The 14,982-nt window shown below is 35.8% G+C and overlaps 1 protein-coding gene across 1 annotated transcript in view; it reads left to right on the forward strand.

The window, feature by feature from the left end:
* LOC102859928 (protein LAP2-like) overlaps positions 1–14,982 on the forward strand; it is a 147,129-nt gene that overhangs the window by 60,069 nt on the left and 72,078 nt on the right. The window contains exons 8-13 of the mRNA XM_006899383.1: positions 5,615–5,689; positions 8,482–8,626; positions 9,857–9,929; positions 10,448–10,577; positions 10,995–11,110; positions 12,270–12,339. Of these exons, the coding sequence (XP_006899445.1) occupies positions 5,615–5,689; positions 8,482–8,626; positions 9,857–9,929; positions 10,448–10,577; positions 10,995–11,110; positions 12,270–12,339 (609 nt within the window). The remainder of the gene's footprint in view (positions 1–5,614; positions 5,690–8,481; positions 8,627–9,856; positions 9,930–10,447; positions 10,578–10,994; positions 11,111–12,269; positions 12,340–14,982) is intronic.

Genomic DNA, 14,982 nt, shown 5'->3' on the forward strand with positions numbered 1-14,982 from the left:
AAGGCAACCCCATTTTTCCTTGTCTTTTCATCTCCGGAGTAATGTATCATATGGTCATCAGACTCAAAATGAGTCTGATGATGATCATTGCCTTTGGTAGTATTGCTATTTTCACAACACTGACCCTTCCTATCCATGAGCAGGGGATATTCTTCCACTTCTCCAGGTCTCTTTTTGTTTATGTAATAATGTTTTGTAGTTTTCTTTGAATAGATCTTCTATGCTTCTAGTTATATTTATTCCCAAATATTTAATCTTGTGATTAGCTGTTGTGGAGGGTATTGCTTCTCTTAGCTCCAGCTCTATACCCTGCTTCTTTCGAGACATTGAAGTGGAAGAGTTTTTTAAAACTAAGGTGATAGTTGGTTCTTGGTTTGATGTCACTACTTCTCTATCGAGATGTCCAGTACCTACCTCCCTTTTCCTTAAGTTGGTGGAACCAATGTGGTAGAGCCAAACAGCAGTTTGTAGTCAAAAGAAACAAAATCTTCAATATTGGAAACTTTTTCAAGTGAGGATGAAAAATGCTATAAATTTGATCTATGTATTTTTGTTCTTTTGTGTGGTTTTTTTGTTTTGTTGTTTTTTGTTTTTGTTTTCTCTAAGTCCTGTCCTAGGGCCAAAGGCCCAAGGGCCCCAAAGTTCAGAGCTGGCGGTGGGGCCGCGGACTGGGGTGGGGGAAGTGATGCAGTACCTAGAGACGTGGGTCGAAGGTACAGGGGTGGGTCCCAGTTCGAATCCACTTCCTCTGTCCACTGCGTCTGCGCAGCACCCAACTTTGCCATTCCCGTAGTTCAGAGCTGGCAGCCGGGTCGCAGACTGGGGCGGGGGAAAGCTATGGAGTACCTGGAGACCTCATGCTTGCTTATAAGGAGCACTCTGGCTCTTAAGAACTTTCTCCAAGACACTTTTTAAAAAATTATTAAGTTTTATTAATTTTAATGAACATTTACAGAGATTTTGGGTTTTCATTCATTCATTGTTGCACTGTTTTTTCTACCCTCCTCCCTAGTTTGTTCCAAGACATTTCTATTCTTTTTCTTTTTGTCAGTCTGTGGGATATTTTGTACTCTTCACTACTACCACAACTCATAAAGACATCCATTCTTCTTCTGTAATTCACAGCAAGTGATTGAGAAGACCATGGCCTGAACCAGACACACGTTAGTCTTTAAACTGGTGTCTTAGTCCTTAACTGTATACTTTCTTAGTACTTGTTTTATATGCATTAATTTATGTCCAAATTAGGGAACTCAGGTGCTGTGATCCATAGGCCATTGTGCTCTTAACCCAATAGTAGCACCTCTGACTGTATAAATCTTCTTGTAGCCCTACAGGAAAAAACATGCATAATGTCTTGTGATTAACAGCCTCAGGAAGCCCTTTGGTTGGTCAGTTACACACTGGTTCCAACTCATCTTCAATGAGTTTCAGTTTTATATTAATGATTATAAAATTTTTTTTAATTTTGTGAGCCAGATAAACTTTTTGAATCCCTTTTTAAATGCTTTGGTCTTTGAACAATACACATTTTTAATTTTACTAGAATTACTGTAGGTACACCAAAAAAAAGATACTTCTAATCCAAATTACTTCTATATTTAACCTCTATTTGTATGTTAGTGGTAAGTCTGATTAACATGCTTTTTTTTATTACTGCTGTTACTAGGGTGATTATGTTCTGATACTCTGCCGTTATATGGTCATTGTATCACAAGTTGCCCAGATAACACCAAAGAAAACATTTATTTTTTTTTCTTTATTTTATTAATTTTCATAAACATTTACAGAGATTTTGGGTTTCCATTCATTCCTTGTTGCACTATTCTCTCTACCCTCCTCCCAGTTTGTTCTTGTCCAAATGCCACAGAGCTTGTCAAAGCCAGTTCTGATTAATCTTCTTTGTCAGTGTGTCCTTTGCCATTCCCTGTCACTCCTCCCTGAGAGAGACTTCACCCTGAGTCATAAGGAAAAGGGGATGGCGTATTCTCTTAGCTACTTCCTGCTGAAAAGGGACGCTGTGGGTTTCAGGGTGAAGATCTTCTCTCACTACTCTAAAGGGCCCCTTTGGCAGTAGGAAACACATAGACTATTATGGAGATTGATTTTGGAATTCAGATGCACTCTTATTGATTGTGCTTGGCCGTACATGTTCATATCCTTGAAGATGTATCATGGGGGTGTTGCAACCTAGAAGACACAAATTTGACTAACAAGTTATAAGTACATGAGTCCAAAAATTATGGAAAAGTAAAAGAAAAGATTCTTTCATTGTTTTACAAACCCTCCTCCAGGTCCCCTCTACCATGTAGCCCTCGCTCTAGTCTCCTGTGATGACAGAAATACCTAGTTATATATCTCTTTTAAACAGTTTTCTCCCTCCTCTGTTTCAGTGCAGTATACATTATTGAACCCATCTTACTCAGTCTCTCCCCAACAGTGGCATCATGTAATATTTGTCCTTTTGTGACTGGGATATTCAAAGAAAACATTTAAATCTTGATCCTTCAAGGGCCAAAGACTCTTGACATTTTACATGAATTCCAAAGTCCTAGCAGAATACAAGGTCCCTGGGTAGCATAGCAGTTTATTATTGCTGCAGAATGTCAAGGAATAATCTTTAGTATGGATTGAAGCTCAACATCAAGAAGACAAAAACTCTCATTACTGGGTTAATTAATAGCACCATAATAGATGGAGAAGAGATTGAGGTTGTTAACAATTAAAACGTGATCAGCTCCACAGTTAACATTCTGAGCACCAGCAGTCAGGAAATAAAAAAGACAATTTGCACTGGGAAAAATATGCTGTCAAGGACCTCTCCAGAGTACTAACAAGCAACTGTGACAGTCTAGAAACTTAAGGTGCACCTGATCCGGACCATAGTCTTGGTAGTTACTTGCTCTGCATCAGAGCTAGACAGAGACTAAGGATGACAGAGAAGAATTAATGTCTTTAGTTGTGGTGCTGAAGAAGAGTGTTTGAACATAACATAGCCAATCAAGAAAATAAATAGGTCTGTTTTGAAGAGGGTGAAACAAAGTTTCTCCTTGGAAGCTAGGATTTTGAAACTCCACCTCAAATACTTGGGGCATGTGGCCAGGAAGGGCTGGTCCTTGGAAGGATAGAGGAAGTAGTGCAGGAGAGAAAGACCCCAGATTAGATGGATTGATACAGTTACTGGAGCAGTGGCGTTTAGTGTGGTGGAGTTAGTGAGAGTGATTCAGGACAGGGCAGACTTTAGAGCCATTATACTTAGGGTCGTTATGAGTCACAGGTGACTGGACAGCACATAACAACAGCAATGGCTAATCTAATGGTTAAGAGCTCACATCCATCCAGAAGCACTAGAGCAGAAAGGTCTGGGTATCTGCTTCTTTAAAAGATCCATCTGACTATGGTGATAATATCTCTGATCCCAGCTGATATTTCTTGTAGTTCTCTGTTCCAGTCATTTCTGGATACTCTTCAGCAGGATTTTACTAACATGTGATAGTAGTAGTATTGTTTGATAATTCCCACACTCTTTTGTGCCTCCTTTTTTTTTTTTTTGGAATGGAAATGAAAATAGATTTATTTTAGTCAGTTAGCCTGGTAGTTGTCCTCCAAATTTCTTGGCACAGCCTAGTGAGCACATTCATGGTAGCATCTGTTTGTTGAAATATTTTGATTGGTATTCCATCAATTCCTGAGGCTTTATTTTTTGCCAAGTCCTTCAAAGCAGCCTGAACTTCCTCCTTCGTGACGATTGCCTCTTGGTCATACGTTGTTTCTTGAAATTCTTCTGTGTCAGCCAATTCTTTTTGGTACAGTGATTTTGTGTACTCTTTCCATCTTCTTTTAATGCTTCTTGAATCACGCAGTGTTCTACCCGTACCATCCTTAAGTACTGCAACTCACGGCTTGAATTTGTTCTTTAGTTCCTTTAGCTTAAGAAATACTGAGCGAGTATTTTGATTTTCTGACTCCAGCTCCTTGCATATTTCATTATAATACTTTGCCTTGTCTTCCCAAGCTGCAAGACTCCAAGTCTTTTATTCAGCTCCTTAATTTCTTCCCTTTGCTTTGGTTTCTCAGTGTTGTTGTGCAATATTCAGATTCTCTTCTGACATCCATTTTGGTCTTTTCTTCTTCCTCCTTCTTTGTAAAGACCTTTCACATTCTTCATGGATGATATTCTTGAAATCTTCCCACAGCTCATCTGGTCTTCATTCATTATTGTTCAAGGCCTCAAACTTATTCTTGAGTTGTTTTTTTTTAAAGTTCAGGGGGGATAGACTCAAGATCAGATTTTTATTCCTGTGGATATGATTTTATCTTCTTTAGCTTTACTTTGGTCTTGGCATGTGAGTAGTTTGATGGTTTGTTCCACAGTCAGAACCTTGCCTAGTTTTCATTGATTAAAGTCAGGAAAATTCCAGGGGTTAATTGGTTCTCTTCTGTAACACGTCGTATAGTCATGAGTCGGCATCATCAGTTCGATTACAGTGAATTTGATTTTTGTTTATGGCAGAATATTGGTATACCCCAACACTCTATTTTTTAGTTTATGAATACCGTGGTTTAAACATTTCCCCACATTTTTTTAGAAAGTTTTACTAAGAATTTGAAATATCAGAGTGTGTTTACAATGTAATTACTCCTTGACTTACTTTTCTTCATTATTGGATATAGCTTGTCTCTTCTTTGCCTTCCTTTTTTAAAAAAAATTTCTATTCTTCTTTTTAAAATATCAGCAGAGAACATCAAACTGTAAGATGACATTGCTTCTCTAAACACCACATTTTAAAATTTATAATCAATGAAGTTTTTAAATTTCTTTTCATTCTACTATAAGCTTTGAGTTTCCCACCCCCCTTTGTTAATTTTGAAATACTTTATCTTATGTAATAGAAAATATGAAAGCGTTTTGAAAAATTTATTGTTCATAATGACCATCTTAGAGTTCCCTCCAGTTTCTGGGTAATGGGGACAGTTAAGTAAGTTATTATTAGTAACTATTAACTCAGACATTTAAGGTCACCAGAGATACCTTGGAAAAAAAGTGGGGATTATCTACTTATGAAAAATCAACCATTGAAAACTCTATAAAGCACAGTAACTTTTATATGTGTAGGGTCACCATGAAACAATAAATTTGATGACAACCATTTTAGGACATTTCTTGTAATAATTAAAATGCAATTGAAAGGCTCAAGTCCTGGTTCTGCTTTTCTTTTTTTTTTTTTAAGCTGTGGAAATTTAGGCAGTTCATTTAACTTTTACTAAACAGAATAACTGGGAAAGTGTGCGTTATGTACTTCATAGGTTTTCACAAGGATTAAATAATAGTTTGGATTTCTTTTGTAAATGCTATAGCAAAGTACAATAAAACTTACAGCAATATATATTTACAATCCCTTGACCTCTATTATTCATGTTTCATGAGAGAGATGATATTCTTGGACTGTCTTTCAAAATAATTTTTGACAATTGTTCTTTACTTCAGTGGCTACAATGATTTTTTATTTAAACTTTTGAAATTAAAAAGTTATCTGAATTCTAGTAGATTTCTCTTTTTAAATTAATGTGTGTTAAAATAAATTATGTTTTCTGTACTCCCTTTCTGAAACAGCCTGAAGTACTTGAACAACTAAGTGGATTAAAAGAATTTTGGATGGATGGTAATAGACTGACTTTTATTCCAGGGGTATGTATAACAGATGTTAAACTTATGGTCCTCTTTCCTATGCAATTTTTAAAATTTATACATCTAAGTGATTTTTAAGTAGCAATAAAGGAATTTTTATTTAATTATTGTTAAGTGCTGGCCAGTCGAGCATGACTCATAGCAACCCTATGAACAAAAGACCTGAACCCTGTTCTATAACTATCATTGTTTCTCTGAGTTCATAGAGCTTCCAGAGGCATGTTGTTTAGGAAGTAGATGACACTCCTACTTCCAAGCCTCTCTTAATCTGGGAGCTCCACCAAACACTTGTTCACCGTGGGTAACCATTATGGCATTTGACACACCAATGGCACAGTGTTCAAGCATCAAGGCAAACCCAGGTTACCTCAGTACCACAAATTGATAGACCTGTGCTGTATCACTTAGAAGGATGTTCACTACAAACACAATTAATACCAGGTCCAGAATGACTCTTAAATAAGAGGCTTCCAGCTTATAGCTAATTGTTAGTGAAATTCAGCATATCCAATTAGTCCACACTCGACTGTCAACCAAAACAATACAAGGCACCTTCCAGAATTCAACAGCTTGACACATGAGCCTCAAAGCTGGAGACTTAGTCAGGGCCCAACTGACTTTTAAATACAAAGATGTGCCCCTGTGGTACATTTTCACTATAGAATACTATGCAGCACTCAAGAGGAATTATTTCAAAAAATACTATTTTACATGGGAGAGACTAAAGAGCTTTGTGCTCAGTGTACTCAGTCTCATAAGGACAAATACTAATTTAGTGTGCTTGTCTCCACAATCACAACTCTTGGCACCAGCAGCCAAGAAATAAAGAGACTAATTGAAAGTCTGCTGTCAGAGGCCTCTCCAAAGTACTGAAGAGCAATGATGTCAGTCTGGAGACCAAGGTATGCTGATCCAGGCCATAGTCTTTGCAGTTACTGGCTATGCATCAGAAAGCTGGACAATGACTAGGTTTGGTAGAAGAATTGATGCCTTTGATCTGTGGTGCTGGAGAATAGTATTGGATATACTGTGGACTGCTAGGAGAACAAATAGATTCATCCTAGAGAGGGTGAGACCAGGCTGCTCCTTGGAGTCAGGGATTCTGAAGCTTCATTTGTCATAATTTGGACATATTGCAAGGTGGGACCAGTCCTTGTAGAGGGACTTTATGGTTGGAATGATGGAGGGACAACACAAGAGAGGAAGACCCTCAATGAGATGGATTGATTCAGTGATTGGGGTAATGGAGGTAGGTGTGTTAGAGACAGTAAAATTGGCATGGGGTAGAGCAGGGTTTAGGGCTGTTGTATACAGGATTGGGACTTGATGGCACATAACAACAAGAACTAATAATAAGATATGTATGAAAGTCTATTGAGGGAAGAGGGGGAGGAATCACTGGGTCACACAGTTTGCTGGGTAGAGGGAGGGTGTGAAAGAATTAGGAAAGATCCAGTGGGGACCTCAAAAATGGGGCGATAGTGAGCATTGATCAATGGTGATTGGTTTATAAAATGCAGTGTATGATAATGATCATAAGAAACACGAGGAATGTGGGAAACAATATATTCATATATACATACATAAATAAACACACACATATATATACACACACACAAATGGATTGGTCCTGCTTTGCAACAATGTATGAATGAAACACAACGTATGTTAATTTTGTATGCAAACCAATATAAAATATATGTAAAAAGAAAACCAAAATACTCGACTGCTACTATTGTTATTCAGAAGCCCATATTCGGTCCTCTGCTGCCACCTGGCTCCAGACAGCTGATATCATGGGCTTTGGAGACTTCAAGCCTGCTGCTGGCTTCCACATCCTCAGTGATTACCTGGCGACAAGAGTTACACTGAGAGGTACATACCATCACAAGCAGATGTGGTGGTGTTTGAAACCATTTCGAGCCCCCCACCTGCCAAACTATATCATGCTCTATGTTGGTATAAATCACATCAAGTCTTATGAGAAGGAAAGGCCAGCCTGCCAGGAGGGAAGAAAGCTATGGACAAGTATGGCCCTGCTAATATGGAAGACACCACAGGAAGTGGAGCTACAGACAGTAAAGATGACGATGACATTGATGACTTTGGATTTGAGGAGGAGGAGGAAAGTGAGGAAGCAAAGTAGCTAAGAGAAGAATGTCTTGCACAGTATGAATCAAAGACGGCCAAGAAACCTGCACTTGGTGCCAAGTCTTCAATTTTGTTAGACGTGAGACCTTGGGATGATGAAACAGACGTGGCAGAATTGGAAGAGTATTAATAATACTCTTTAAATACTTAAAAAATAAATTATTTCTTAACTATGTACAAATTCTTGATTAAAACCAGAAAAATTTCAAAATAAACTTTGTCTAATTTTGATACTGTGTTATGTGTCCTTGTCAGTCTTATCAGTTGATAGTGTAATTTAATCTATCTTGTCCAAGGATTATTATAATTTTCCCCTACATATTTTCTGTCTGCTCAACTGAAAAATCACACGTGTGGATCTAAAGAAGTAATTTCATTCCCCACATTTGCTTTTTATCTCACAGATGTTGTGTAGATAAGTTCTCAAAGAAAAATGTGTCTTTTATCATTCTGCTGGGTTAAAATTAAGAGGAACTCTTTATTTTTAATGACCGAATATTGTACTCAGGGAATAAACAATTTGCACATCCTCTTTCTCATATTTCCATTTAATTATGAATTATAATTTGGCATTAGACTTATCTCGTAAACCTTTTAGAATTACTTGATGGAATCATTAGCTTTTTCTTTCTCATTTATAGTTTATTGGTAGTTTGAAACAGCTCACATACTTGGATGTTTCTAAAAATAATATTGAAATGGTTGAAGAAGGAATTTCAGCATGTGAAAATCTTCAGGACCTCCTGTTATCAAGCAACTCACTTCAACAGCTGCCTGAAAGCATTGGTTTGTATTGCTTTCAATTTCTTATAATTAGCTTTTACAAAAGTAACATCTGAGAAATGAAGTGTTTGTCTATTCCTTCTTCATTCTAAGCTTCCATATATTATAAAAATATTTTTGTTCTGAGAGTTTTTCGATACTGCTAAGCCACTAACTGATTATATTACTAATGACAGATAACACATTTCTTAAGTCATCTTTTTCATATGTCCATTTAATTATGAATTATAATTTGCTATTCGAAGAGGGGCATAATGCTTTGGATGGATAGTGGAGGGACAGTGAAAGAGGAGGACCCTCAAGCAGATGGATTGGCACTGTGGCTGCAGCAGTAAACTCAAGTATGTCAGAGATTGTGAGGATGGCACAGGATAGAACAAGATTCAGATCTATTGTTCATAGGATTTCTGAGTCATACTTGACTCTCTGGCACTTAACAAAATAGCAACTTAGTTAACTATTTTTTGTTTTTGTGTACTGTAGAGTCGGATTTGACCCTTCGTTGGGTTTTCAGAGGCGTTAAATGCACAGGAGATTTCTCATCCTTCTCCTTTGTAGTAGCTCGTGGTTTCAAATCCTTCAGTATTGCAGCACAGCTTCTTGTCACTAGACCACCAGAGAATTTGTACAATTTGCCTTACTGTTTTGTTGACTTCATTTTTCTTTAGTATAAGTAAATATCATTGTTTAATAACTGTAATAAAATTTATGTTGTGTTTAAGAAGTTAGTTTATACAGACCTTAGTTCTTGATCATACCCCTTATTAAATCATTTGATTGCAGTTCACAGACAAGAAAACAGACTAAATCAACCAGTTCCTATGAGAACTCTTGTAATGGTTATTGAGTATTTGTATGGTTGCTTCTGTCAAGGGAATTTAATTATTTTGATGAAAGGCCCCAAACCCCTTTCTTGAATCCATTAATTCAACACGTTTGTGGCATCTATTCCATTTCTGTGCCATTGTATTGTTTGAAGGAGTTGGGGTTGCAGTAAGGAAAACCCCATATTCTCATAAAGGTTACTAGACAAATGTGGAATGTGCTAAGATGAAATAATTGAGATAAACAATAAGGAATAAAGAGTTGATAGGGTTGAATTGGTCTTTCTTAGATAATGTTGGTCAGGTAAATTCTTTCTGGTCCATGTCAAATGTAATAGGTGCTAATATTGTCTTAGTTTATTGTGCTTCCAGTTCTTAAATTTTTTTATCCTATTTCTTGTCTCAATAGGTTCATTGAAGAATGTAACAACTCTTAAAATAGATGAAAACCAATTAATGTACCTCCCAGATTCTATAGGAGGGTAAGATTTTTAGAAATTGAAAAGCTAGAAGATTTTCTTTCAGTTCAGCATGTTGTATATGTGTGTGTATGTATGCAGTTCATTTAAATAATTACATAAAAACATCCAGGGGAGATTTAATAAATGTTTAAATAAGTTACTGTTATATTCATGAACATATTTATATAAGCAGATCTGTTACTTATAAAGTTTATTATTTATAAATTTTAAGTAGGGAAATTTCCTTGTTGTACCAGCAAGTCAGTATACAATAATATACCGTAATTGACCCTCCAGTCGATTTTCAGAGGCAGTAAATTACACAGAAGGAGATTACCCATCTTCTTGCTGCAGAGCATCTGGTGGATTTGAACCTTGGGCTTTTTGGGTGCAGGACATCTTCTTACCACTAGGCCATCAGAACTCTGTTTGGAGAAGCTAGGTTTATTAAAATCGTGTTTTTATGTTCATATGCTATTAAATTTAGATTTATATATAAAAACCTTTTAAAAGTGCACATTTTATGTTTTTACTTAAAGGTTAACATCAGTAGAAGAACTGGATTGTAGTTTCAATGAAGTTGAAGCTTTGCCTTCATCTATTGGGCAGCTTAATAATATGAGAACTTTTGCTGCAGATCATAATTATTTACAACAGCTACCACCAGAGGTACTGTATTTTAAATTTCTTTTAGTTTTGTAACTTTTCATCTTTTTCTAGTTAACTTTGTTACAGCTATCTTAAGTTTTGGGTTTTTTTAGAATACAGTATTTTAGTCTGTGGTAATAATTTATTAAATTTTGTCTCTATGTTCTTGGTATTTTAGCCATTTCATGTAAGTTGAGTTATACAGTATTTTTCCTTTTTGAGTTTGGACTTATTTGACACAATATCATGTTTTCAAAGTGCATTTGTATCATATTTTGTGCATGTTAGAATTTGCTTTCTCTTTCAACACTGTAATATTGTATTACCATTTGTTTTATCCAGTAATCTTCCTGGATTATTTCTATCATTTGGTTATTGTGAATAATAACACTGTAAACATCAGTGTACAAATACTTGATTCTTAAATTTTTATTTCAGATTGGAAGTTGGAAAAACATAACCGTGCTATTTCTTCATTCTAATAAACTTGAGACACTTCCAGAAGAAATGGGTGACATGCAGAAATTAAAAGTCATTAATTTAAGTGATAATAGGTTTGTAATACTTAGTTCATCAGTTTTATTGAATATTTAAAGTTTCACAGTTAGTGATAGTGAATTTAATGCTCGTTTTTCTTTATCACATATTTTTTTTATTTTGAACAATATTTTCATCTGAAAGATGTTAATTATTACGCTATGTTAGCTGTGCTGTTCATTTTTATTTAGTTTCACCTATCCAGATTTTATTCTCTCTACAGTAACCATTCTTAGGTCATCATTTCATTAATTTTGAACAAAATAGCTTTTTATTTAAGGCTTATATTTCCTGAGATGAGGTATGGTTAGATACTTAGTCTCATAGTATAGGTCACAAAGTCACAGTATAGTGCAAAGAAATTACTAGGATTACTAAATTAGAACAGTTGTGAAGTTAAACAGAATGTACTTTTTCTATTTGTAAAGGTAATCATGATCGTGAGGAGTAGCGGGAAAGCATTTCTAGAGCATTTTGCATTTTACTTTCATGATCTTTGTATAGTTTTAAAAACAGCTCAATGTAATGGCCATCCCATTACATTGTGGAGAATATTAAGATAACCTAGTTAAGATGACTTACACATAATTTAAATTTAGATATCTGACTGATGCAGTATTCTGGCTTCCATTTTATTTAAAAGAAATCGTTGTTGGTTTGGGTTTTTTTTCCTTCTTTAAGTTAATATTTTATCTTTTGGTTCTATTTTATATTCCAAGACTATAGTTCTGAGTGCTAGCAGATTGAAAGACAGGCATAGAAGAATAAATTAGGTATTTGATAGCAGGATTAAAATACTTTAGTATTTTTAAAAGTATTTATAGTATTTTAGTTTACATATTATTAGAACAGTCTTCTTGTGTATGAAGGCACAGACTAAGAACTATATAAAGCAGTGCTTCTTAAAAATTTTTTTTAGTATATACAAATACAAATAAATAATTAGAGCAGTTTGTTGATACATTGCTTAATATTCTAAAATTTTGCTTTATGACAGGTAAAACTTTTTTGACAGAGATTTTTAAATAGAAGTAATTAGATTATTCATTTTCTTGCCTACTGAATTGATTCAGTGGGACAATTACTTTTTAAAACAAAACCTTATAAAATGTAATTCTAATTTATTTATTTATTTATTTAGCTTTCACTTTTCTTTACATTTTTTTTCCACTACAGATTGAAGAACTTGCCCTTTAGCTTTACAAAGTTACAGCAGTTGACTGCTATGTGGCTCTCTGATAATCAGGTAGGCATTTTACTTTTTGTAATTGACTAGAATACCAATTTTATGATATAATTATGCATTCTGACTTACATAGAACTGTTACTTATATGTTGTAATTAAGTGCCATTAAGTCAGTTATGACTCTTAGCGATCCTGTGTACAACAGATCGGAACTTTGGTCTGTCCAGAGCTCCGTCATGATCTTTCTCATGCTCGAGCCTGTTGTAGTAGTCATTATGTCAGTTCATCTTGTTGGAGGTTTACTTTCTTTAGCTGATGAGCTACACCTTTCTCAACCTAATGTCTTTCTCCAAGAACTGACCCCTCCTTAAAATATGCCTGAAGTATGTGAGATGAAGCTTTGCCATCCTTGCTTCAAAAGTGCCTTCTAGTTGCACTTTCACTAAGACACATGTTCCTTTGACAGTCCATGCTAACAGTATTGCTTAGTTAGGAAGGACCTGGCATAATCTTGAGGGACAATCATAATTTTCCTTACCTAGTTATAAAACTCAACGGTGTTCATATGAGGGCAAAGTGAGGCCAAATTGACTCCTATAACCAGTCTCTAGAAGTCCAGTTCTCCATCTGTGAAAATGTAGTGCCATTAATTAGGATGGATGGCTTGAAAATAGTGTAGAGGAAAAGAATTAAGTAAAGACATGGAAATCTTTTTAGTGTATGAGGTTACGTATGACTTTAGAGTCATAATTCACGAATGTGGTAATGAAAAAGTGATTGAGGAGGTAGAAAGGAAATGACCTAGGGACAGAGGGCGGGGAGGGTGGGGGGACCACCAAAGAAAGAGAGATATGATTGAAAGTGGAATTCAGTATTTCTTAGCTAAATAAAAAAAAAATACAAAAACATTGATGGCTTTGAGTTGTGATGTTGGAGAAGAGTCCCATAGACTGCTGGAAGATTAAACAGATAATATCTTGAAGAAAGTACAACCAGAGTACTCCTTAGAGGCAAGGCGAAGCTTCATCTCACATACTTTGGGCATTTTGCTAGGAGACTGACTATTCTTTGGAAAGAGAAATTATACTTGGGAAAATGGAAGGTCAGCAAAAAAAGAGAAAGACTCTTAATGAGATGGATTGACACAGTGACTACAGCAGTGGGTTCCAGTGTGTCAGAGATGATGAGGATAGCACAGGATAGGACAGAGTTCAGATCTTTTGTACATGTAGTTGCTGTGAGTTGTACTCAGCTTGATGGCAAATAACCAGAACAAGCCATGACAATCTTGGGAAGTGGAGGGTCAGACAAAAAGATGACTTTCAACCAAATGAATCGACACGGTAACTTTATTAATGGACTCAAGTACAGCAGAGATCATGAAGATGGTCAAGAATAGGGACAAGGTTCAGATCTGTTGCTTGTAGAATCACTGAGTTGTAATTGACTTGATAGAACCTAACAACAATTTGTGTATCCACACTGAAGGCTGTATTCTTTGAGTCTCCTCAGTGTTTCTAGCCCCCCTCAGTATTAGCCATCAAGAGTGTGTCATTTGTAACCAGGCTTTCTCTGGTTACTTAAGAGACTGATGGAATTCCCAAGATTATGACCCTTAGTCACTACTCTCCAAACACTAAAGAACCAAAGATCTGAACTCCCACTGTAGCTCAACTTTCAGCTAAACAAGACCAGCCTATAAAGGGAACAGTAAGACCAGGGTGGGACTCTTACCCCTTGAAGCAGTTAACATATAAATAAAAAGGGCAGCCTTTTCACCAGGGTTAAAGAAGATGGGAAAAGATAGAAAAGAAAGACTAATGGAAATGGGAAACATCAGGGAGGTGTCCAAAGAAAGCAGTTACATTGTAGGGATTGCACTAAGTGTCATGAAACAAAATGTATAGGAGTTGTTGAATGGAATACTAGGTAAATATATTGGCAAAAGAGTTACATTAAAAACTAAAATGATCCTACACAGTAACTCATTAGCACAAAAAGTCTGGGAGGAATAAAACAACTAAGTTTTCCGCTTCTGCCACTGAGTTGTTTGTCTTAACCATTAATGGAAATAGGAAACAAGAGAAAGAACATTGTCCAAATGTTTCTTCCAAAATCACCTTTCCAGGGAGGAATATTAGAGTGGGCATAATATAAAATGAAAAGACATATTTCTATGATAAGTCATTATTTACCATGAGTATTAAGTATGTTGTTGTTATGAAACCTCATGTGAGACCTGACTCATAGCTGACCTACCAAGGGGCTTTCAGAGGCAGTAAATTGCACAGGGGTTTGCCCATCTTTCTCCCCAAGAGCAGATGATGAATTGAAACGGTGTAACTTTGGCTTGGCAACACAGCTCCCTACCACTAAACCACTAGAGCTCTGGATAGCCATAATGTATTTTTCAGTTGTATTGATAGTTCAATTACAGTTGCAATACATTGTGACTTTGCTTTAAATTGAAAGCATAATTTGTTCAGAGTTTTAAAAAAATTTCAAACAAAAATCGGAAGGTGTTATAGATGTCTAAGTTTGTCTTTATTATAGTTTACAAATTAGTATTTTGTAGAACAAATGATGAATACTCGTGAGAAATTTCTAAGTATACATTTCGTCATTGTAGTTGTTTTTAGTTACATACAACTAAAAAAAAACTAAAAACAACAACTACAATGCCTTGGAGGCAAGGATTCTGAG

The sequence above is a fragment of the Elephantulus edwardii genome, unplaced genomic scaffold, assembly GCF_000299155.1.
Source record: "Elephantulus edwardii isolate Elephantulus edwardi_28Jun2011 unplaced genomic scaffold, EleEdw1.0 scaffold00254, whole genome shotgun sequence".
Classification (NCBI taxonomy): domain Eukaryota; kingdom Metazoa; phylum Chordata; class Mammalia; order Macroscelidea; family Macroscelididae; genus Elephantulus; species Elephantulus edwardii.